This window comes from Siphateles boraxobius, unplaced genomic scaffold (assembly GCF_051911475.1).
Source record: "Siphateles boraxobius isolate OS27281-9 unplaced genomic scaffold, OSU_SipBor_1 1, whole genome shotgun sequence".
In the NCBI taxonomy this organism is placed as follows: domain Eukaryota; kingdom Metazoa; phylum Chordata; class Actinopteri; order Cypriniformes; family Leuciscidae; genus Siphateles; species Siphateles boraxobius.
Window position 1 is genome coordinate 20389348 of NW_027508699.1, and position 24603 is coordinate 20413950.

At 36.9% G+C, this 24603-nt stretch overlaps 1 protein-coding gene across 2 annotated transcripts in view; it reads left to right on the forward strand.

Moving 5' to 3' along the window:
* The window catches only part of fndc3ba (fibronectin type III domain containing 3Ba), a 152201-nt gene that overhangs the window by 114392 nt on the left and 13206 nt on the right, over window positions 1-24603 (forward strand). The window contains exons 8-23 of one of the 2 annotated variants that reach the window (XM_077228044.1): window positions 734-891; window positions 2287-2346; window positions 3527-3665; window positions 6353-6406; window positions 6755-6879; window positions 8789-8963; window positions 9262-9348; window positions 11703-11841; window positions 12876-12947; window positions 13381-13499; window positions 14487-14592; window positions 15312-15484; window positions 17084-17197; window positions 17352-17501; window positions 19127-19407; window positions 22273-22488. In XM_077228044.1, coding sequence (XP_077084159.1) covers window positions 734-891; window positions 2287-2346; window positions 3527-3665; window positions 6353-6406; window positions 6755-6879; window positions 8789-8963; window positions 9262-9348; window positions 11703-11841; window positions 12876-12947; window positions 13381-13499; window positions 14487-14592; window positions 15312-15484; window positions 17084-17197; window positions 17352-17501; window positions 19127-19407; window positions 22273-22488 — 2168 coding nt within the window. The remainder of the gene's footprint in view (window positions 1-733; window positions 892-2286; window positions 2347-3526; window positions 3666-6352; window positions 6407-6754; window positions 6880-8788; window positions 8964-9261; window positions 9349-11702; window positions 11842-12875; window positions 12948-13380; window positions 13500-14486; window positions 14593-15311; window positions 15485-17083; window positions 17198-17351; window positions 17502-19126; window positions 19408-22272; window positions 22489-24603) is intronic. The other variant, XM_077228054.1, reaches the window with a different exon arrangement.

The following is a 24603-nucleotide window of genomic DNA, read 5'->3' on the forward strand; positions in this document are numbered from 1 at the left end:
GTGGTTAAAAGTTGAAATTTTTGTTTTGTTTTATGTTTGTACAACATTAATTACACTGTCACATTAAAGTCCTCGTGAGTCGTTTCTTACCTAGCCATGTTTTTTCTTTTGTTTATTGGATGATACTCATTTTTTATTTTCAAGTCTCTAATCCTGGTAGGTTTAGCAAATGAATAGATTCAAAGTTGGGTTATGCTAACCTCATAATGAAATGACAATCCCACAAACTCTTATCTAAATGACTTGCTCCTTCCTTTTTGTCTTCAATTGCATTTGGCTGCTTTCCTGGAGCTCTTTGCAGCCCATTTGAAAGCTGATTTAGCCTTAGAATTCACAGTCTTGGATTGTAATGACGATTTGTTTTTCCTGCACGTTTCTACAGTGGTGGTTGACATGAAGACGTTTTTCATAGTGGCATGACCTGCAGTATTATGCTCATATTAATTGAGAGGCAAAATCGAATATTTGTACTTTTTAAAAAAACATTATATATATGAAAAGGAATAAATGATGAAACTTTTTCTTTAAAAAAAAATAATGACCAGTTATGGCAATTAAAATATACACTTTGCTTTACATTTACACATTTTATCTTTGTTCATTGTTTAAAAATAAATAATAAAAATCTACTTGTGTGCATCACCTAACCACAGATTCAAAGACACTTGACATGCTAAATGATATTGTTTCCAGTTCTACAGTTGATGGTCTTTGTTCTGTGTTTGCTTCACAGGTTCTTAATATCCAGGCCCGGACAGCTCGACTGACTTGGGCTCCACCAGCAGGCCTCCAGAACAGAGACAGGCACAGTAACGGACACCCCTTTACCTGCAGCTACGAGGTCACTCTCTCAGACAAAGGTCGTAACGGCCAGTACCGCGTCATTTATAGGTAAGATAGACTGGAGTATATAATCACAGAGGAGCTGTGTAGTCTGCTCAGAATCCTTGAGAAGTCTTTATGTTCTCATAAATTAACCGTGTTCACCACAAGGGAGCAAGTTAGATATGAATACATCATCCATTGAGCAGATAGAAATATTGTATGCAGCCTGTTCTCTCACCAGGACGTGTATGATTCAGTATCCAGAGCGCAGACAGGAAAGATAATCAGACCTCTCACACCCTGTCATCATCCGTTTGTAGCATGAGTCTCAAAGCATGACTCCAGACTCACATATGAGAGCAGTGGTGCTGGTGGAAATTATATGGAATATTATATTATATTATATTATATTATCGTTGAAAAGTAGTTTGGGTTCAGTATGATTCATTTTTCTTTTTTAAAGAAACTTTAAATACTTTTATTCTGTAAAGATGCATTAAACTGATTACTTGTTACCAAAACAATAAAAAATATATGCAAGTAATAAATTATTTGAATAAATAATTTCAAATAAATGTTAGTCTTTCTATTCATCATAGAATACTGAAAAAAATGTGACATGGTTTCCACAAAAATATTAAGCAGCACAACTGTTTTCAACATTGATAATAATTAGAAATGTTTCTTGCGCAGCAAATCAACATATTAGAATGATTTCTGAAGGATCACGTGATCACGAAGGCTGGAGTAATGATGCTGAAAATTCAGCTATGCCATCACAATATTAAATTACCTTTTAAAATATATTAAAATAGTAAAACCGTTATTATGAATTGTTATAGCATTTTACAATATAACTCTTTTACTGTATTTTTGATTAAATAAACAACTTTGGTGAGGATAAAAGACCTCTTTCAAAAAAATTAAAAGATCTTATGGTATTTTTCCTGTTTTCTTCACCAGTGCTGTTTATAATGTCATGGATATTTAATATGGTTTCAACTTTCATATTAAAATAATTTGCTGTTCCCATAGAGGTTTCTGTAATAGAATTGTTTCGTATTTTAAGTAGGATGCAATACTCATGCTACGTTTAAATTTGGTTTGTGTTTCACCGTTCAATTTGTCCTCACAGTTGGGTAGCGCTGTTCCAGGTCACTTTTGAGTGTTTGTCTTTGTTTGTTTCCCACATACTAAAAGAAAATGACAGGGCATAATATAAAAGAATGGGGCAATTTTGAAGTTGTACAAAATAGTTGCACCAGCAGGAAAAATGGTTGCAGGTAACCCTAAAACCTATCAACGCAAAACCACTCAAAGTTTTTCCCTTGAGAAGTTGTGCTCAATAATAACTGAACAGCATCCTTAATGAAAGTCAATTTTGCACTTTGAACAGCACAACTCTGTTGCTGGCATCCATTAAGGTCAATAACCATTGTGTGTGTATGTGTGTGTTTTCAGTGGAGAGGAGTTGGAATGCAATTTAAAAGATCTCAGACCAGCAACAGACTACCACGTAAGGTAAGTGCAGCTCTCAACTTTATTTCTTGCCATGTGCAAGAACATGTGCTTAGAGTTGTTTAAATTATTACTGTTATTAAAGCCCTTTACACTGAAGTCCATGCTATTTCTGATGATCAGTATTGTCATTACAGTGGTCCAGTTATCTGCAGTTTTCTTTTTTCATGTAATCGAAGTTAACGTTAATGGAATATTAGTCATAATTTTTAACTTCTACTTTTGTTTTATGACCTCAGCTCTACCTAAATGTCCCTCTAATGGTCTGCCCGTTACCTGTTATTAATTGAGCCGAAAGTGCTGTGCATCACAGCGTTGGAAAGGTCAAGCTTAAATATGATGCATGTACTGGTCCTCAAAGAACCTTTCAAGCCCACATCTGCTGTAATGTTTGCAGCCAGGGATAGGCCATGCTAGTCTCTTCTGTCATCGGGAGCTCTTGTTAATAGAGAATCCAGTGCTGGGGGTCGGTTTGTCTGGATCCTCATTAAAATGCATTGAAATTGTCAGCTGAGTTTTCGGTTGACCTTTGAACCCTGGTAGCAGTGGGACTAATATCTGAATATATGTTCTGATTAAGGGATAGTGGGAGACTGTCTGTCTCTGCAGTCAGATGTGACCTGAATGTTCCATTTGCCCCTAAGAGTGATTATTTTTTTGCTCTTTATAAATCTGAGCGACCTTTTGGGAAATGGCACGTGGGGCCAGATTAATTTTGTCCCACCTTTTCCAGCACAGAAATAAGCAATGAGGTGAAGCAAAGTGCTTTAAGACTTTTTTAGCTCATCTTTAAAAAAAAAAAAAAAAAAAAAAAAAAGCAATTTTCTAGAATTGTAAAAGCAATGTGCACTCAATCAGAAAATGCATTGAAAAAGGCACAGCTGGTGCTAGAAGGTCATGTGTTTGATTTCTGATAAAATGTACACCTCGAATGCACTACGTTCTTTGGATAACACAAAAAGGTTATTTTCCCCCTCACTGTTCCTGCAATAAATGTAGTATAGATCACTTTGAATTAACTATGTCTTCTAAATGTGTGTGTGTGTGTGTCTGTGTGTGTGTGTGTGTGTGTGTGTGTGTGTGTGTGTGTGTGTGTGTGTGTGTGTGTGTGTGTGTGTGTGTGTGTGTGTGTGTGTGTGTGTGTGTGTGTGTGTGTGTGTGTGTGTGTGTGTGTCTTTCTCAGAGTGAATGCTGTGTGCAATTCTGTGAAGGGTTCGTGCTCTGAGGTGGGGGCCTTCACCACCCACAGCAGTACCCCAGACTGCCCGCTGCCCCCTAAACTATCCCACCGCACAAAGAGCACGCTCACCCTACAGTGGAAGGTGAGACTGCTGTTTATCCCATACTAGTATGGAAGTTATCGGTTCCCAGGCATCAGACAAATAGGTCTTATACTTCAATGAAGGTACATTTAAGCTTAAAGGTGCTGTATGTAACTTTTTTTTACTCTACTAAAGCATAGAAATACCATACTATGTTTGCAGATATTGTAGAAACATGTTAAGTTCACATACTCGTTTCTCTTAAAAACACTTCTACTGCCAGTAATTGTACTTATTATTTTACACATTCCGTGTTGTCAGCTGGGTTTTAATTGTTCTGTGTATTCTCGCCAGTTCACCCAATAGTATTTAGACACCCCGGGTTGGCAATTGGCAGGAAACACAGCATATTGCAGCCTTGGAAATGAGCAAACATACTGGGCCAGAGATTGCAGATTCCACACAACCTAAAAACAACGATCTCTGATATTTTGAATTTGGACTGCAGTGCATATTTCGACCATTAGCTGTCATTCTTACAGACTTCACCTTTAAAGTTTGTAAAGTTTTATTACAGATGAGAACAATTTCAAGCCTAAAAGACTGGTAAATGTAAAGGGGTCATGAACTGCATTGTTTTATTATGTTATTATTTTTCCTGTGGTGCACTCATAATGTTAGTATGATTTTTACATTAAAAATTGTCATAATTTAGAAATAAAAGGCATTTTTCTACCCTGATTTTAGCCATCTGATTTGAACGCTCCTTATTAAGGAATAAAACGCCCTTTTCAATGTAAACGCCCACTGCTGTGATTGGCTAACATCTGTGTATATGAAATGGCAAAGTATTACATGTTTAACTCTCTTGAAAACTTTTAGCATGATTTTACTATTACAGCTCTCAAGGTTAACTAATTGTGAAAAGTGTTGATTTAAGCATCATATTTAGATCTATAGCATTATATTTAGACCGAGGCTGAAAGGTTGCAGTGATGAGCATTGTAGCCGATCACAGACACGTTGAGCGCATGAATGTGATCTCGTAATTGCAGCTCGATTTCTGCACACTAACAAACACTGCTAACAGTGAAAACACAATGTAAATGCGAGATTCATTGATTATTATGGGAGTTTTGCCAAATAAGTACAGAACTCAGTCACTGATAAACTCGTGCTGTTTGATTGACAGCTCCAGCGATTGCAAAGGGGGTGTTTTTTGTTCGCTTTCTTTATTAAACTTAATCACAGTTTAAATAACAGCTTAAATAATGTGAAGTTGACCGTTTAGTCACTGGTTTGATTTACTGACACAGACAAAGGACATCTGACTGTACATGAATCATTACATATCAGAAATCACTGTTCACAGATCAGGCATTAGAAATAACACGGTTACATATATGTTTTGGCATTACTTCCGAGTCCATATCGTTAAAGTCTGTTTGCAAAGCATGCACCGAAATTGCAACTGATTTACCGAAGAATCCTCAGTGAAATGTACCCCATACAAATAAATAATGCTCAACTGAGACTTTCTCATTGTTGAAAAAAATAACCACATTCCTAGCATTAGGATCCTTTGGAAGGTAATGTTATTTGTTGTCCATCTTGTATTCATCTTCTCTCTTCCTCATCTCAGTATGATGACCTCTTATGTCAAAAGCTTAGGGAAATTTTGATTTCTCAGTTCATGACCCTTTTAAAGGAGAAGTTCCATCATCCTAAATTGTTAAAGAGATCGTTCAGCTAGATATAAAAATTCTGCCATAATTTACTGACCCTCATGTCGTTCCAAACCTGTATGATTTTCTTTCTTCTCTGGAACATAAGAGGAGGAGGAGGAGAATAAAGCCCTTTTAATGCCCTTTTCTATACAATGAGAGTGAATGGTGACCAGGGGCCACAACAAATGGCAAAAAGCGCTATAAAATATCCCATATGACTCATGCACTATTTCAAGTTTTCTGAAGGTGCACGTTTTTTTTTTTAGTCTCTTGTGCTCAGTAAGGCTACATTTATATGATCAAAATATAGTAAAAATAGCAATATTATAAAATATTATTACAATTTAAAATAACTGCTTTCTATGTTGATATATTTTAAAATGTAATTTATTCCTGTAATGGAAAAGCTTAATTTAGAGCATCATTACTCCAGTCTTCAGTGTTTATTTGCTATTTATCTATTTGCTGTGCACAAAGCATTTATTATTATTGTTATTATTATTTTAAATTTTTAAACCATTGAAAACTATAAAGAAAAGCATTTATTTGAAACCGTAATCTTTTCTAACAACATAAATGTCTCTACTGACACTTTTGATCTTTTTACTGACACCAAAGTTTTGAAAGTAATAGTGTATTTAATAAGACCAATTTTACATCATGATAGCATGAGAGTATATAACACAAGTCATACGGACATGGGTTTAGTAGTTCGTTTTTAGAGCTTGACGGTCCCTAATCACCAATCTTGTTCATGGTACGACAAAGAGAAGCATCAACGTTCTGCCATCTCTTATGTTTTCAGGATAAGAAAGAAACTTAAAAGAGTTTTGGAAAAACATGAGTGTGACTAAATGATTGGGTAAACTTCTTACTTTTTAGATTTTCATGGTCCAGTACACAGACAGTGCTTCCTGATACATAAGTAATTTTATTATGAAATAAGGTTTTCTTCCAGTTTTCCTTCTTTTTATGTACTTCTAATTTGTCTCTTTTTTTCTAATTTCTCTCCTCACTTAGGCACCAGTTGATAATGGATCGAAAATCACAAGTTACCTTTTAGAGTGGGATGAGGTATTAATATATTTTTTGTTCACAGGAATTTTTAAAAAAATTATCATTCATTTAGCAATCAGTTTCTTATAACATTTTTGAAAAAATGGCATCCTTGTTGAATTGCAGTTCAACATTTTCAGCACTAATGACGCCTCTTTGATATCAGCACTGTTCATTCACTCTGTTTAAAGATTCATATCTGAAAGATGTCCCCATTTTCATCAAAGACCACAGCAGACTGTTGTCACTCATACATTTCTCACTCCAGCCATGATTGCAGTGGTTTAGAGAAGCTGAATGGCTTCAGTGATTTTATGCAGTGCCTAGTTATGTACTGAATGTATGTGTTCTACTTTTATCTAATAGGGCAAAAAGAACAACAATTTCAGAGAATGTTACTTCGGAAGCCAAAGGCACTACAAACTCACTCATCTGTGTCCAGCTATGGCCTACACATTTCGGGTGGCGGCACGCAACGACATAGGAATGAGGTATCACTGCAGAATCATATGCATGGTCTTAGGTTGCTTTCACACTAGCACTTTTGGAGCACACCCAAGTTCGTTTGACGTCAGAGTTCGATTCGTTTGGATGATTTGAACGCTGTTTTCCAAAATTATATACGCACCTGTGAACCATACCCAAGTCCGCATAAAAATGGTGGTGTGGAGTACGGTTCATTTGAACTCTTGTATAGTTCGCTGCTGATATTAAAGCATTTGTACTAAATTGTGGAAGTGAACTGCTATTTATGACGTATGATTTGATAAAACGGTGTGTGTGTGTGTTCTTACTCACTTTCATAACACGCTTGACTGACGCACTGCAAGCACAGAGACGGATTATCTCATTTCTGCTTGCCTTGGTGTTCTTTATAAATTTTGCAGTACATTTGCGGCAGATAGACTCGTGTGCCGTTATGTGCTGACGCTTTGAAAACAAAACCACAAGTTCAAATACCAAAAAAGTGAGGTGAGCAACGCTATGAATTTTGCCACCTTCTCTTATATCGTTGCTACAAAGCAACAAGGGTAAACGGCTTTTGCTTTAATGATGTAAACGTACCGCTCGGTTCAGACCCAAATAATATCATTTGAACACAGTCCAGCGGGTGCAGGGGGAGGGGGAGGGGGGAGCAATCGAACTCTGGTTCGGCCCAGGCAAATCAAACAAAGTGTGAAAGCATCCTTAAAAACATACACAGACACACTTTTGCTAAATTCCTGTTTACGTACTCCCACTACACACTAAAACACATTAACCTTTAGTCTTTTATAGTAATTAGTATGGATTATGTGCAAGTTGGGATACAGCCAAAGATTCAAACATTGTTTGACCAACTATGAGTTGAGCTTTGAATTAGAAGGAAATATGAGTTGTCGTACAGGATGCATATTAAACTCTTTGTGTGTGACAAAACAATCCCATTATCTCTCTGTAATCTAATCCTATCACCATCCCTCAAGTCGTAATGGAGGAGGAGAGCCATAAAGTCACCTTGATGCAGAAGAACAGACAGTCAATGGAGCGTTGTCTCTCTTTCCCCCTCTCTCTCCATTTCTCCGTTTTACCCCCTCTCTCTATGTTTTTAACACATATAAAACATATGTATACAAAAATTGTTTTAAACTAATTTATATTGATATAATTTAATAATATTGTTTATTTTATGTATAGACATTTTTTTAAGAGAAAGAAATCATGATTTTTGGGGGCAGTCAATACCCCCTGCCCAAACTATAGAATATCAATAGAATATATCTATAAAATAAGTAATGTTTGGTCCAGTGGGCAGACATGTTAAGGGTCATCACTCTGAATACAGCACCATCCCTCGTCTCCTCCATCTCCTGACATTTAATACCATAGACGCGTTCAGAGAGTGAAGCAACACTGCTGAAATATGAGACTCCACCTCCAGCATACCACCTTTCACCCAGTCTAAAGGGATATTTTTTATTACTTTCTTAACTGCAAAGAAGCTCATTTAAAATCTCCTGTTTCCCAGTCGCAGTTATAGAGACTCTCACACAGTAAATGCTGAGGGCTCTAGTAAACTTGTCACAACCAGTTAATTGGAAGAAACTAGATTTAAAGCCGCTATTGAATGGAGAGGAAAACTCTTCAAATGACATAAGTCAGCCTGCAAGTTATACATATTGGAGCTGTGTTTAAAAATAAACTCAATCAAAGTGTCAGCCCTGTGAGGGATGCAAATAAACACAGATTTTGCAATAAGACGTTGAGGCTTTTTCAAAGTTTATACACATCACATTTACACGTCCTTCCTGGAGGATAACCAAAAAAAATGTAAAAACCCAGATTCCTGGCTGTTTTACCGCTTCATTTATATGAGAGTGTGTGTATATATCATTTTCTGTCTCCTCCCTTGTTTGTCAGTGGCTTTAGTCCTGAGGTGGTCTTCTACGCGACTGGAAGTCTGCCCCACTTGCCCCACGCTCCTCGGCTGGTGCGTGCCGGCATCACATGGATCACGCTGGAATGGAGCCGGCCAGATGGCTGTACCGCAGAGGAGCTTGTCACATACAAGCTGGAGATCCAGGAAGAGAACAGTGTACGTAATTTAGATGGCATGACAACCACATACTCAAGTCCATACTTAAACCCCATGGCATTTGGTTGTGTGAGCAATTTAAAAAAATATTTGAACCAAATAGTTTTTATAACATTTGACTCAATTGTTTCCTGGACATTTACATTTTTCCACCAAGTGGGGCCTCCAACTGTTTCTTTGAAACGGTCCTTGTTATCGTTATCAAATCATTATTTGGAATCTGAATCTTTAGGATTCCCTTCACTACTTGCGTAAAATGGTGACGTAAGTTCACTGTTTTTTGTGCTCATTTCTGCAGGGAACAGAGTTTCACCCAAAGTACACTGGAGAAAACTTGACATGTACTGTAGAGGGCCTGAAGAGAAGCACGCAGTATAAATTCAGGGTGAGTGAATGCATATTTGTCGGCCTTTAGTTTATCACAATATCATAAATAACTACAGTGTGTGATTTACAGAGTTCATAAGTTTGCATACCCCTAGCTATAATCTGTTAAATGGTCGTCATAAAAAAATCAATCCTAAAAATGTGCTTATTTTTAAAATTAATTATTTTGTATAATACTGTTGAGTCACTTTTGTGCCGAGGGACAAAGCTGGATCACATCATCATTGTGGAACTGTGAAACATCAATGTGCAGAGCATACTGGGAATTGGGCTGTTCACTGCTCAGGATAAGCCAAGGACTCATACACAAGTATCACAAAACTATGCAAACAGGTCTACAGTAAAATCACAATGGCCGAAATGTGTGCACATAAATTAAAAATCAAATAGTGTAGCATTTTCAGTTTTGGAGTGCAGTCAAATTTTGTCTCTCACCTGGTTAGGACATAAAATATAGAGAATAAATGACAAAATCTTTAAAAATGATTCCGCGACAAAGAAACATTGGCATGTCCATATGACTGTCCCATAAATCATGTTTCTTATGCTCAAATAGCAGTGAAAATGTATTTAAAAGGCGGGACTTATTCCGGCACATTGCAAGTTTATTATTTTTCAAAAGGAAACCGCAATAAATATTAAAGAGATTTGAAAGCTCACATTGCAATATTGACATGCTCAGAAATAACGAAGTTGCAATTGTCTGTTTTGAAGAGAATAATACTTTCTCAGAAGTACTGGTCAAATCGAAGTCGTAGTGACCTCATCATGTTTTGGTCAAGCGCTTTTGTACTAATTATTAGCTGTGTTTGACACATCCTCTTCACAGGCGCACAGTGTTTTGTTTGTTTTTGTTCTACTGTCTGGGTGTGTAACTATATCTGCAGGAAGCGTGTTTGTGTTACAAGGACACCTGAAAAATTAAGGCTAGAGTCATACATTGTTAATTGCAGTGGCAGCAAACTGCTTCAACCTTTCTCTGTGCTCCACTGACTCATACCACAGTTGTTGTTTTTTTATCATCACAAATATTTTCTTCTATCACGTTCATGTAGAGCACTCTCCTATCCAATTATGAGTGAACCGCAGCCCACGTTAAATGCTGCTGTAATGCAGTGAGTGGGTCTGGCTTAAGTGCTTTCACAATTAATATTAATTCCTCTGAATGGTGCGCACACCTCTAGGGTGTGAGTTTTTGTCTTTTTTTAAGTGAAGGCATCCATTAAAGCGGCAGGTGAAAATAATGGGAGTGTGTAAATGTGCTATGCCATTACGTCTGCGTTTGTGATCAGTTGTTTGCGTACAGAAGCTCTTTAGTAGGCTGTTTGTAAAGGTTTCTATTTTGGGGTAATCGTACATATTACTGTATGGGCATGAAGATGAGTCGAAATTAATAATTAAAAAATAAAAACCTGTCAGATTTCTCAGTATTTTATATGATGATATGTATCATGCATGTCTCTTATTTTCCACTTTTCGAAACTTGTAAATCTTTTGTAATGATTCACTGACAAAAAACCTTCCTAAACTTTTTTTTTTTTCAATGTAAAAATTAGGGATGGATTCAAGTACCCAAGTATTTGAAAATTATGATGATCGTGAAAATACAATAATTGTGTGTATTTTATTTTTATAAAAACTATTAAAAAAAACTATTTAATAATAAAAATTCAAATTCCAAAACATTTCACACCAATCAAAATCCAGTGGCTAGAGTGAAATTTTCATAATTTGAGATTTGCCATTTTTGGGCTAGTTATGAAGTATTTTATTGGGATTTAGTGTAGCCATATTTCAGATATCATTATTGACCGTTTGCTCAGTTATCAACATCTCAAATCTAGTAAAGTTTTTTATATCTTTAAAAATTGATAACGCTATATATTGTGCTATATTACCTTGTCAGTAAATGACAACGGCTGAAGGAGTGACAGAAAATTTGACATCTTTCTCTCTTCTGACCTACGTCAATAATCGATCTCTCTATATTTTTTTTACCTTTTTTGGTCGTGGAAACTCTATCACAGATTGTTTTCTTTTGATGGGAGTACAAAAGTGAGATTTGCTGTCATCTTCCGTTCACTGCTATAGAAGTTTACTATACTATGAGGACTTCCACTTCTGAGAACCACGGAAATGTGAAAAGGGTCCATTGCTCATAGTTAGACTTGAAGATTTGAATGAACCCGTGAGTTAATGATATCTCAAATTATGAAATTCAACAAGAGTTCTTGAGCAAGTTGCTCTTTTTTTAGCGATCAGACCTATGATGTTCACTGGACAAAAAAAGATGGCAAAAAGTCATTACTGTACAGAGTTAAGCCTCTTCTGTCTTGTTTTTGTGTCTTGCAGCTCATAGCCTCTAACTTGGAGGGCAGAAGCAGTCCCAGTGAGGTGCTGGTGTGTAACACTAGTCCAGACAAACCTGGACCCCCCTCCAGACCCTGCATCAAGGGCCCTATCAGACCCTACAGCTTCAGTGTCAAATGGGGTATGGCTGTTCGGGCAACAAAAATATTCAGTTGGAGTTTTTGCATTTGCTGAATTGGTTTCTGGCTGTGAGGGAAATTGGAAATTATATTTATGTATGTAGGGAAATCCAATCTGTTTTGCATATGAGTTCAAACTTTGGGGCTCAAATGAGCTTGAGCTTTAATATTGGAAATTGAGAATAAAATATATAATATCAATAATACAAATAAAGTTAATATATATACAATGTAATGTCCTTTATCTGTCTATCAATCAATCACCTTTTATTTATATAGCTCAATAAAGCAACAGTAGTTGGCCATTGTGCTGTACAACAGGATAAATATCAAAAAAACAAGAAAGACCGCAAAACAAATGATAAAGGGAGTTTACATCAAAATCACCAATCGGAAAAATTCAACATTAAAAATCAAGGACAGTTGTAAGCCTATGAAAAGAGGTAGGTTTTTAACTTAGATTTAAAAACAGACTCTGTGCATACTAGTCTTGGGGATAGAGAAAGACTATTCCACAATTTTGGACCAACAGTATAACCGGTATTGCTTCATCTTTATCTGATGTGTGAGTCACACTACACCTCATTTCGATGTCTTCCTTTGTGATGCGCTGCTTGAGTTCTGCCACTTTCCAGTTTAGTTCTTTGTTTGCAAAGGAGAGTAGGACGAGGTCTGTGGACTCTGCGGTTGTATTGTGCTCTCAGCGTGATAAATCGCCATTTTATTTCCCCACAGTAATGAACCGAACGGTAGATTTCTGACAGCTGCAATAAACTTCAAAAGGGCAAATGCCCAAAATTTTGCTTAGACTCAGAGAGTTTAGACTTAGAGAGTTTTTGCTCAGTCGTACAACCTCAGGAAAAATAAATGTAAAATAATTTTGTATTGCTTTATCTGTTATGTATGGTACCCTATTGTAGTAGTCAGCTAGTAGTCAGTCACTGTTTTTTGGGTACTTTTTTATGCTTTTTATGGAAAGCACATCTCCATACATGTGTGTATATTTATAATATCCAGTCTGTATGTCACACTACAGATCCTCCACAAGACAACGGAGGTTCAGAAATCTTAAAATACCTCTTAGAGATTTCAGAAGGAAATTCTGATGGTATGTATTAATGTACATGTCATTTTGTTCTTCACTGTCATTCACCATCTGCCTGCATGTTTAAGTATGTTTTTGTCCTTGGTTAATTACATCTCAATTTTATTTTAAAAGTATTTAGAAATCCAGTCCTTTTTGTTTTTAGGTTTTTTTTTTTCCTTTTTCAAATAACATTTTTTTAGAAGAACATAACATAATTTCGTAATTAATCTTCTTGTGCCCTCTCGCTGTCCCATCTGTACTTTTATTCTTACACAGATATTAGAGACATATAGCCAAATATACTCAATGCTTGAATGTTCATTGATACCTATGTGTTTTATCTCGCAATGGATTAATAAAACTTTAGGAAAAAGTGGAGGGTTTACATGGATAACTGACAGACTGAGTAATTTCCCTGCAAATGTTGAACTCTTTGACGCCTTGTATTCGGTAGCCAATCAGTGGGATATTGCATACAGCGGGCCTGCCACAGAGTGCGAGTGTGAGGATCTGAAACCCGGAACAATGTACAGACTGCGCACCTGCAGCATCAGCACGGGCGGCCACAGCCAGGTAACTCAAATATATTACAACAGCTGTACAACACATCTGTCCAAATGGACTCATCAGAAAGGAATGCATTTAGAAAGAACGAGAGACTATAGCTGTACATTTGTAGGAAAAAATTAATTCACAATAATAGAGAAACAGATGATAACACATGGACTATTCATTCATGTTCGGTTTATTAAACACACAATTTAAATATTCATAGTGCAGAGTGGGAAAAGTATGGATTTTAATAACCCTCCTTTGAGAGAATTAACTTCCTTTTAATATTTTCTAATGTAACTGTGGTGCACAAAGTTCAAAAGAAATTTTAAAGCCGTTTCAGTTCTGCAGTATTCTCGGGAAGTCTGGAATGAATTGCTCGTTTACTGTGTTCGCAGTAAACAAAATCAAAACATATCATTGCTTGTTTGATGTTGTGACTTTTGAAAAAAAAGATTGGATTACATTTCATGACCAATTTGTGTAGAAATTCAGTCCAAAATGCACTATATACACTACTGTACATAAGTTTGAGGTAGATAAGGTTAATATTCTTGAAAGAAGTCTCTTATGCCCATAAAGACTGTAGTTATTTAATAAAAAATTGATTACAATCTAAAATAACTGTTAATTTAATTTTCAGCATCACTGCTCCAGTCTTCAGTGTCACATGATTCTTCAGAAATCATTCTAATATGATGATTTGGTGCTTAAGAAACATTTCTTATTATTACCAATGTTAAAAACAGTTGTGCTGCTTAATATTTTTGTGGAAACCGTAATATATTTTTTCCAGTGCAGCATTTATTTGAAATAGACATTGTTTTGTAACAACAAAAGCCTTTACTGTTATTATTGGTCAATTTAGTGTGTCCTTTCTGAATAAAAGTATTCATTTCTTTCATTAAAAAAAAATCTTACTGACCTCAAACTTTTGAACTGAAGTATAAATTACATACTTTTTGCTACAGTTATAGATACATAATTGTTATGCTTGTGTCCCTCCAGTGCTCTGAGAGTCTGCCTGTGCGTACACTATCTGTAGCTCCAGGACGTTGCCAGCCTCCCAGAATTGTGGGTAAAGCCAAGCACAAAGAAGTGCACTTACAATGGGGTAAGATTCTTTGAATATGTAAACTCTCTATCCTTCCAATACATCGCACTTCTTGCTTTTCATTCCTTAGCCTCCATTTCATATTCACATTTATGCATTTATACAAAGCAAAATACAATGTATTCAAGGTACATTTTTAGGACAATTTCCTTGAGAATTAAACCCACACTAACACAATGCTTTATCAGTTACGGGATCAAGAAACATTATTACGTTGGTAATTTACATTGTCCCAAGATCTCTGCAATTTCACATTTATTTCTGATGCCCCTCTGTGGCATTCCACAAAATTAAAACCTTTTGTCATATCCAGAAACAGCATAAGATTCCTGCCATGTTTGCTACATATCCTCAATGTGCACATATTTTCCAGTAGTAGACTAGAATGAGTCTCTTAAACTGCACTTGACTCACGGACTTCCTGTGCCAGAACCATCGGTAGGTAGTTAATAGCTAAAGGCCGTAGCGGGAGTGAGTTAAGTTCTGGGTCTGTGGAGCTGCTGAATCCAGACTTTCTAAGTGAAAACTTTGGATTCAGGCTTTTGGACAAGAAACTTTGAACTGAAATTGTCAAGATTGGTAAAGCTTGATGTTGTAAAGAAGTGGTCAGATCTGCTTTGTCTTAGAAAAACTTAAACCCCTTACTTTTGTTATAAAAGATGAATTGAACCTGTAATTTCTGTGTTACTGAAGTGCTTTGTCTCTGTCCCTTTTCTCAGATTGTCCCTCCTCTGAGGGGGCATGTGAGGTGAATGAGTACAGTTTGGAAATGAGGGAGGGAGAGTCGGAGCCCACCGAGGTCTATCACGGCTCTGATCTGGAGTGCACCGTGGGCAGTCTGCTCCCCGGCGCCACCTACAGCTTTCACCTGCGTGCCGCCAACGAGGCAGGGGTGAGTGCTCAACAATTCAATAATCAAATTTTGAATCTTCATTTGTTTTCTGAAGCACCGCCACTAATAATAATAATAATGCAAAAAAACATACATAAATTCATCGACTGCACTAATTGACTAGTCAGTTGTTTGACAACCATCCTGACCTATCCCTACCATAATGCACCTCAGGGTCAGGTTTCAGTTAAGCACAGCACCTCGTTCTTCTGTTTAACGCATTAATTGTCTAAACCAGCCAATCATTAGTTGAATCCATTTGGAATTAGAGGAACCAGTCTAATTATAATATCACATAAAAAGTTGAAATTATGACATAAAAAGTCTAAATTAATCATTGCTTACAGTAGTCAATAATTACCTATTTTTAATAATAATAATAATTCATTACATTTAAATAGCACTTTTCTGGGTACTCAAAGCACTTTACATGGAAGTGGGAATCTCCTCAACCACCACCAATGTGCAGCATCCACCTGGATGATGCGACGGCAGCCATAGCGCGCCAAAACGCCCACCACACACCAGCTTACTGGTGGAGAGGAGACAGTGATGAAGCCAATCAGTATATACTTATATATATATATATACATATACTATACATATATATGGGGAGGATTAGGAGGCTATGATGGACAGAGGCCAAGGTGCAAATTTGGCCAGGATGCCGGGGTTACACCCCTACTCTTTCTCGATGGACATCCTGGGATTTTTAATGACCACAGAGAGTCAGGACCTCGGTTTTACGTCTCATACGAAATATTGAAATTTTTGGTCAATTCCACTTGTCAAATTGATTGTCTCAATTTCAACTGCTAATGTCCTAATTTAAAGTTTAAATTATGATATTAGCAGTTGAAATTGAGACTATTGTATTGTACTATATTTGTATTTCATAGTTTAGAATTTTTCAGAATTTCAACATTTTTAATCTAATAATTATGACTTTGTAGTCTCTTTTAGAGTTTTGATTTGATTTTAGAGATTCAAAGCATGATTTTGTTCTTATTTATGTGGCTGAAGTTGACTTCTATACAACGTCAACGATTTCTCCTTGATTCTTCTCAATATGCTCAATGTTCAATCCAGCAGTGTTCAGGGAAGCAGAGATCAGCTCTGGCTGTCTTTTTTTTTTTCCTTTATCTTTTTCTTTGTTCGATTTAAGTAGTTTCCTGTTTCTTTTGCAGGAGTGTTAATACAGCGTTCAGAGTCAGCTCTAGAGCCAGAAGACTGAATGTAATCATTTTCTATGTTTACTTTTCATTGTTTGTGTGAGGCAAACTCCCAAAAGCGAGGAATCGATGCGTCTCGTATCCGATTGCGGTGCTGGAAACATGCTTTGATTTCACAAGGGTGTAATGCAAGATTGGCTTGGTCTTAAGTGTTTTATTTGTTTTTCACATTGTATCCTGATAGAAATATTCCTATGAGACATTTCATGTCATGTATTAAACATTAATTTGCACTACTCTTATTAATTCTCTCTCTCTCTCTCTCTCTCTCTCTCTCTCTCTCTCTCTCTCTCTCTCTCTCTCTCTCTCTCTCTCTCTCTCTCTCTCCATCTCTCTCTCTCTCTCTCTCTTTTTCTTCTGTTCACAGTATGGGCAGTTCTCTGAACCAACAGAAATAACAACCGCAGCTGGTCCTCCCAGCCAATGTGCGGCCCCATCCCTCACCTTAATGTCCAATACCTGTGTGCTGGTCAGCTGGGAGGTAATTTATCATTTTTAAATCAGGACCATCAATAATAGTACATAGATCATATATTAACACATTCAACAAAGAAATACTGTCAGTATTGATGGTCAGATGAGCTGAAGTACAAACAATCAGCCATTAAATAGTTTATGCACTTCCTCTCTTTCAGAGTCCAGAGAGCTCAGGGGCCGACATCTCCGAGTACCGTCTGGAGTGGGGGCGAGAGGAAGAGCCCATGGAGCTGATCTACTGCGGCCCTGACACGCAGTGTGAGATCTCAGACCTGACACCTGCTACTCATTACTACTGCAGACTACAGGTATTACTGTCACTGAAGGGTTCTTTTCATTTACACCATGTTGTTTATTGTTCAACAATTCCTTTACAGTGTGGAACAATTTATTGATGGGAAATGTTTTATTGAGCCAGTTTTACAGAAAGTGCCTCTAAAGTGCACCTTTCTTACACTTTCATAATGCCTTTAAATTGTATTAGAAATGTCCTGTGCTTTTGAGTTGATTTTTAATGAATGATATGGCTATATCTTTTATTACTATAAGGCCCTTCATTCTCTTCTATTGGTGAAAACTGAAGCTGCCAAAGTCCTAATATGGCACTGACATCTTGCGCAGATTTGGACCTGCTTCTGCGCAGTAGTTAGTGTGGGACCCGAATCTGAGCAGTAGTGAGCAGGAAGTAAAGCCGCGATTACAAGGTCCCACCCTCACTCTCGCAGAAACCGTTAGTACAGTTTACGGCAGAACAACTCATTATGTCAGTGTGAAATAAACAGTTATCGACATGTAGAAATTAAAGCTGAAGCTCCAATATCCTCCGTTGGTCCCTAAGTGACTACTTAGTTTAGAGAAGCTTTCAATCTCAGCTGTCAATCATAGCATCAAATAACTAACTAAGACCAAACTTATTTTGAAAAATGAACACTTAAATTAACATCAGTGTGAAAAAAAAACTACCTAAAATGACAGAAAACATTTTTGGAAAAAATTCATTTGAAGTGTAATTTGATTGTTTCGTTTCCATCGCGCGAGTTCATTAGACTTCATGGGGAGGCGGGCTTTATGTCCTATACTGGGACCAGCCACTGGGGGGGCGATCAAGACACTTTGGCTTCTTTTTTCAGGACTTGTGCGGCAAACTTGCGCAGTGCCCTTAGGAGTAGGAAAGTAAAAAAAAAACTGATTAGATCACAATGGGATTTTATTATTACTTTTACATGGATGCGGTGTGTCGCTCTGCTGCAGCCTTACGACTCAAACCAAAATTAGAAAAGTTGGATTAACTTTGGAAAAATTTTTGTCATATACATAGCATATTTGATTTTTGCTCTTGGCTATTTTAGCCCATTTAATTATGACTAGAGTAGTAAAAGTATGACAGGAAAAGTTGAAAAGAACAAGGAAAGTTGCTGCTTCATTAACTGTATCATCTTGCGCACTGAGGATGTAAAAAGGTTCTTGTCATTATGCTTTAATAAATGAGCTAGTGACAGTCATTTTCGAGATGATATTATATGGCGAAGATTAACAGCTAATGATCACTATAATCATTTTCATTTATTAGGAAATATTGTCATGCAGCTCAAATGCTGTACAGAAACGGAATAAAATGAATAACTCTTAATTTTAGGTGACATTTATTCTTACTGCACAAGAAATCACATTAGGGCTTTCAGTGGATTTAAATATTTAATTGTGATTTTAATACAATATTTTTTTAGGGAAAGGAAACTAAATAATTTGTCATTTGCTGTATTTTTTTAGAAATCACACAGAAGTGAATAAAATGGCATAATGTTGAATTAAATGTCAAAACGTAAATTTTAACATTATTAAATATCAATAAAAATGTATTGACAGCCCTAAAACAAATATATTAGTAAAAACACATTATACTGCAAGTTAAACCTTGTCCCTTTCTTTAAAGGCGGCGAATCAAGCAGGTGCAGGACCGTACAGCGAGCACACAAGCTGTCAGACCCCTGCCACCGTTCCCGACCCAGTCTCAGTGTTGTGTGTACTTGAGCACGACACCACAGATAGCAGCGTCTACTCACCTTCCACATGTCTGGCTTTGAAATGGGACGAGCCCTGCAACAATGGAGTGGAGATCACGTCCTACACTCTTAAACTGGGAGAGCAGTTCATAAGCTTGGGCACCAGCACCAGCCATGTGTTGCAGAACCTACAGCCCGACAGTGAATACAGGTGTGTACTTACACACTTAAACACACAACCATTAACCATTCTGACACCTCCAGGCTGTCCACTAGATCCCATTTGTCTGGTAATTTGCATAAGCACTTCTGTTATATGGGACAACAGTCTCAACTAATAACCGCTTGGCTTACCTATTGCCTCTGAGTCAACTCTATGTCCTGCTGGGAGTAGTTACGCTCCATCTCGGGTCTCATTTGCATTCAGCAAAGTTGTCCATTTCAGCGAAGCATGACGCCACAACCACGTCACCCCGCTGCATGTTTTCTCCCCCTGCCCAGGAGGACAGTGGGTAAACAGCAGAGTGTTAATGATGCTAATCGGTAGCTAATGAAAGGAGAAGGCCGGAGGGCAGATTTTGTGTTTGTATCTAGTAAGTGGCGGCCATAACAGGACATCTATCCCTGCATGAGGCCATCACCGTGCACATTGAAGTGTCTCCATCAGACAGCTTATGCAACCCATGTTTTTGTCTGAGAGCTTTGATTATAGTCTTTAAATTAGAGCTCTGCGTTGGGATGATTTATTATTTTAATTTTTTTCAGTTTCATCCCAATGGGTCCTGCAGATTTTTACTGTATGTCCACCTGCTTCCCACTTAATGCTTTTCTTCCTGCCTACTCCCTCTCAATTTATACTACTGTTCAAAAGTTTGATGTCAGTAAGATTTCTTTTTTATATATATATATAAAGAAATTAATACATTTAATCAGCAAGGTCACATTAATTTGATCAAGTGTGACCATAATAACTTTTGGAATGATTCAAAAGGTTTCTATTTCAAATAAATGTTGTTCTTTTGAACTTTCAATTAATCAAAGAATCTTGTACTTCAACATTGAAAACAATTGAAATGTTTCTTGAGCAGCAAATCAGCATATTGGAATGATTTCTGAAGGATCATGTGACACTAAAGACTGGAGTATTGATGCTTACATTTTAGAATATATGAAAATAGGAAATAGAATAATATTTAATAATATTACTGTTATTTACTGAATTTATCAAATAAGAGACTTCTTTAAAAAACATTTAAAAAATCTTAACAACCCCAAACTTTTGAACGGTAGTGTACAGTACAGTATTACCATTTTTCCCCTGGTGTCTTAAATTTGTTGTCATGAACCTTATTCTCAATAATATTGTATTTGTCTTCTGTTGGACTTCCTCTCCGTCAGCATTCTTGTTTTTTTGTCATTGATTTGCTTTTTGGAGTACTTAAAAAAATAAAACCGACGGCACGCATCCACTCACAGATTTCATTATCTGATACCAGGCTATCTTCGTAATCTCTTGCCAGTGTTCTGACTGACCTAATGGCTGTGTAACCTCAGAGAAACGCAGCTTCTTTGGATGAGCAGGCGAAATAACAATGTTCGGTATATTTAATACCTAATTTTCACACAAATGGGTTAAGGTAGTAATGTTTAGCTTAAAATAGATTTGCTTAAGTGATCAGTGACCAAGTAATATAGAATCTCAAATATGAATTGTCATTGATTCAGAGGCCTTCAACCCTGTTCCTGGTCTTTAGGATCCCTTGAAAATCAGAAGCTGATATATACTTTGCAGGGCAGTGGATCTCCAGGAGGGTTGAAGACGTTTTATGTCATCATAATTTAGTTCCAGATTACAAATGAAGATAAGTTTTTGACTCTCCAGTTAAGACTTTTGAACCACACTGTATGTGTGAGCCAGAACTGGTGTGAAGCAGGCTGTACGGCCATTTGATCGCTCTTAGATCGATTATATCTTTTGTCATTAGGGGCGTACAGACTAATGAAATCTTGTGAAAGGTTAAAGTATGTTTGGTTTTCAGTTAAATGTCAACCAAACATTCGGTGGGTGTGGGGTGTGTGTGTGTTTTTGGGGCTGCTGTTAATTCCAGTCCAGAATCCCCAACCCTCCAATTTTTTTTAAACACAGAAATTGATTTTGGTTCCATTTGATTTGATAACACAACAAGACATTATCCTTGAATGATAGGCACCTACCCAAAGCACTTTCAACCGACAAATATAAATTTGATTGAGCTTAGCAAGGGGAGAGTTAAGGCAGTTATTTGCATCCTCAAGTGAGCGAGACTTAGCATGATGTAGCACAGTGGCAGTGTGTGAAGAGATCGACAGCATTTCATTTCATATCAAGGTCAGGTGAAGCTAGAGATTACTGTGTAAAAAGAGAAATAAAACATTATTTTGGTTTTACTACAGTCAGTTCATGAAGTCTGCCAAGTCTTAATATTGTGTTTAGTATCATGACTCAAAGTATATTCTACTTTGTCTTAGAAATAACTAAGAAATAGTTTTTATATAATTTATGGTGACAATCAAGCACTGATTAAAGTGTCTATGGCAGATTTTGTATGTTTCTTGTGCCATGGAAATGCCATGAAGTGTTACACATGGTTAACAGCAAAACTAGGGTACATCTGTCGGCTTTTTGAAACCCCCTGCACTCCATCCATACATGCATATTCAGATGAAGCTGCTCATTTGAGAGTGTCATCTGCCTGCCCACTGCATGAATGTCAGCTGTAAATGGAGGGGAATGTTGTGGTTTTAAACATGCACATGAATCAGTGTAGTGTAATGACTCACACATTAGCTCTACTGTTATAGTTATTTTTGGAGGAAATTCTGCAAAAATAATCATGTGATAATGCCTGGTGGTCCGTTTGATTAAAATATTTACTTTACATAACACAAGAAAGTCATGCTTACTGATATCAGCAAAAATATAAATGGTGTATCTCTAGCAGTATTTCTACCGTTGCACCGTTTATACAGGTGAAATTGCCCGGCCCTAAAGATCACCTGATGTACATGGTTTAAATGAGACTCTCTGTGCTGTCAGTCTGCAGATTCAAGCAGTGAATGAGATTGGTGCCGGTCCCCTCTGCCCTCCCCTGCTGGCCCGCACCAGGCCACTGCCCCCTGTCCCTCCCCGACTGGAGTGCACTGCTGCAGGACCCCAGAGTCTCAAACTCAAGTGGGGAGACAGCAGCAACGCCAAGAGCCTGCTTGGAGAAGACATGGTCTACAACTTGCAGATGGAGGACAAGAACAGGAGGTCAGTTCATTTCAATCACACCTCATAAATGGCAATAAAGGCACCGCTAAAAGGAAAATTGAATTCATTTTTAGAGCACACTGTGAGCAATGAAGTAATTTAGTCAAGGTGAAATGTCATTAGATGGCAGCAATATTTTTGTTACATTCAACTTTTTTTTTTTAGAAATTCATGCTTTGAGGTCTGATAAATATTATAGGTTTTTAGGCCTCACTGTTATAGATGTACCTGTAGATTGGTCAGGTCACTAGATTTTTAACCTACCCAAGTTTCAGTTTGGCTCACTTCCTAATTTAATTGTAACTGTTGATTATTTTCCTTGGCAGAGTGGCACGTTGGCAGTATTTGTGAGTGGGCAACAGGCCTGACAGATGGGCATTTAATAGAAAATATAATGAATTCCCCAACCAACACCGTCAAAAATCCTTTTAGTGTTAGACTGGTTAATTTACTAATTATTTTAATGATTCTCTTTGCCAGTAACCGTTTTGCTTCAAATGGAGAGCTGGTACAACCATTTATCTTTACCAAAAATGCACCAAGGGTAGTTTATATGGTTTACATAATACAGTACCATTTAAAGGGATATTTCACCCTAAAATGAAAATACTGTAATTAATTACTCGCCCTCATGTCGTTCCAAATCCATATGACTTTCGTTAATCTTCGGTACGCAAATGAAGATCTTTTTTTAGATCTTACTGTCTCCATTGACAGCTAAGCAACTACCACTTTCAAGCCCCCGAAAGGTAGTAAAGACATCATTAAAGTAATCCATGTGACTCCAGTGGTTTTAACCTCAATTTTATGAAGTGACGCGAGTGCTTTGTTTGCACATAAAAACATAATTTACAACTTTACTTACAAAATATTAATCTACAACACACGTTCATGAGAGCACCATGAAGCATGCTTGAAGCGAGAGCAGACGTTGTCAAAAATGTACATTGGAGATTAATATTTTGAAAATAAAGTGGTAAATTATCTTTTTATGTGCAAACAAAGCACTCGTGTTGCTTCATAAAATTGAGGTTAAACCACTGAATTTACTTTATTGATGAACAGCATTTATAAATCTTTTGTAATATTATAAATGTCTTCACTGCTTCACAAAAAACCAATTGAATGCATCCTGTCAGAATAAAAGTATTACTTTCTTTAAAAAATTCTTACTGACCCCAAATGTTTAAGCAGTGGTGTAGTTTTTGTAAGGGATAATCCACAGCTACCTGTGCATTAAACTATTTTATTACACGGCTGTGTGGAATACTTGATTCTGCTCTCTCCGCAGAAGCTTTGTGTTTAAATACCTAATAAAATATTTCGACTCAGTTCAATATTTTGTCATTAATTATTTACTTATGTGGCAAGTAGCCGTGTAATAAGTGGGATAATTACTCCGCTTCGCATCAGGGTCTTCATCACACTTTCAGGGGTTTATTCTGAGATAACAACCGCCTGGATTTACCGTACTTAATGCAGGACGTGGAGGCAAAGAGCCACCTGATGCGAAGCTAGCCATGGATTATCCTGCTTATGGATAATCCATGGTCATTTGCCAGCATTGACAAGTTAAAGCTGTTATTGATGTTTGTAACGCAGTTATTTGACAGGAAGGGTAAAAATAACGATTTTTATCAGTTATAGCTCGTTGGATCTAGCTTTCTGCCCGCTTTAAATCAGACATGGAGATAAAGTAGTGTGGTAAGATTACAGTTATTTGAATGAATAAATGAATTATAGCATTTCTTTGAATTAATTACCATGAGAGAGAGAGAAAGAAAAAGATGCGAGTGTGAATTACCTGCATCTGTGCAGCCTCTTTCTACTAATAGTGAAACTGCGGGTTTCAAAAACATCAAAACCAGTGTGCAGCTTTGATAAGTCTCCGTTCTCTGTGTGTGAGTGGTGTGTGTGTGCGCGCACTCTTCAGTAAAAAAAAAGTAGCACATTAATATAGAACAGTGATTAAACTGACTAAAAATGCCTATACATGAAAACAGTTTTAATGCATGCCTTCAAGCCAATCAGAATAGAGTATTCAGACAGACCATGGTATAAAGTAAAAATATTTTATTAAAAAATATAAGGCAGTTTATATTAAAGATTTTAAGT